General features: G+C 64.8%; 1 protein-coding gene across 1 annotated transcript; it reads right to left on the bottom strand.

Annotated features, from left to right (window-relative positions):
- Positions 1–15: 15 nt before the first annotated feature.
- Positions 16–862, bottom strand: POSPLADRAFT_1162780 (hypothetical protein; the record flags this gene model as incomplete). Its single annotated transcript, XM_024487750.1, has 3 exons — positions 16–234; positions 278–596; positions 654–862. The coding sequence occupies 3 exons, from the start codon at positions 860–862 to the stop codon at positions 16–18; spliced, it is 747 nt and encodes a 248-aa protein (XP_024332632.1).
- Between the last annotated feature and the right edge of the window lie 358 nt (positions 863–1,220).

The following is a 1,220-nucleotide window of genomic DNA, read 5'->3' as shown; positions in this document are numbered from 1 at the left end:
GGCGCAACTCGCAAGTCAGGCGTGGCTCAGACTCTCTTCGGAAGGGTGTTGTACCCTCAGCGAGGCAGAGGAAGCTGGGATACACAAAGACAAGGAGAAAGCCCCGGGGAAGCGGGTCACTGCTATCGTCTTTCGGTCTGTAGTTGCGCTGTGAAATTTGTTCTCGCCTCTATGCGTGAAGAAATACCATTCGCCAGTGGCGCCGCCCTTGCCAGCAATCGCCATGGGCTTCTGCTAGACCCCGCGCCACAACACTAATCATAAGCAGTAGACGCACCTCTGACCCCGCTGAGCGTCCGTAGAACATCGCCGCGCCGTCGTCGCGCACGGCCAGCGTCCCGAACGCGTCAATGTACTGCGACTCCTCGTCGCCCTGCTCGCCGGCGTCGTCGCTGTGTGCCGCGCGCCCCTGGAGGTGCGCCGCCGAGTGCAGCTCGAGGCCGGACTTGATCTTGAGCAGGTCCTGCACGAGCAGCGGGTGCAGGTCGCGCGTGACGCTGGACTGGAGGATCGCGAGCGCGTCTTCGAGCTGGCGGATGCGGTCGCTCATCTCGGCGATCTTGCGGTGCAGCCGGTCGGTGTCTGCGAGGATGAATCTGTGCGCGCGCGGGTGAGCAGCGCAACACAGCGCAACACGCGACAGCGGCGCTCACCTGGTGCCCTGGCCGGTGGTGAGGCTGCCGTTGGGGCAGATGGAGGAGCAGCCGCGGCGCTTGCACGACGAGCAGGGGACGGTCTTGTCGCACTTGAGCTTGAGGCGGCGGCATTCTGCGCAAGATATGGCACCGCGCGCGCGTTTGAACTCTTGTTCCTGCGCCCTCGCCGACCGGTCCTTGTCGTCCTGGCGCGACGTGTTTGGCATGGCGCGACCTGGGCAGTAGCAGAAGCAGTAGCAGCAGCAGCGCTGGGAGTAGTAGCAGTGGCAGCGACGCTCGCGAGGCGGGGGCTGCAGAGGCGGCAGGCGAGTGCCCGGGGATGGCAGCTGCCGAGCGGGCGTCGTCGACGTCCGATTCATTGCCCCGCGCGACTCCCTTGGGCTTCTGATCGAACGCCGGCCGCTGGTTTGCTTCCGTCCCGCGATCGTATGCGCTTCGATCCCACTGTGCACCGCATCATACACTGCAGAAGCACCTCCCACAGAACGCGCCATGGTCGCGCCCAGCTTGCACCGAATCCGTCATGTCAAGGATCGCGTCCGCGCGCTGTGAGAAAGAGCCTAA

This window comes from Postia placenta (assembly GCF_002117355.1).
Source record: "Postia placenta MAD-698-R-SB12 unplaced genomic scaffold POSPLAscaffold_285, whole genome shotgun sequence".
Lineage (NCBI taxonomy): Eukaryota > Fungi > Basidiomycota > Agaricomycetes > Polyporales > Adustoporiaceae > Rhodonia > Rhodonia placenta.
This window is presented reverse-complemented; position numbering and strand designations above follow the sequence as displayed.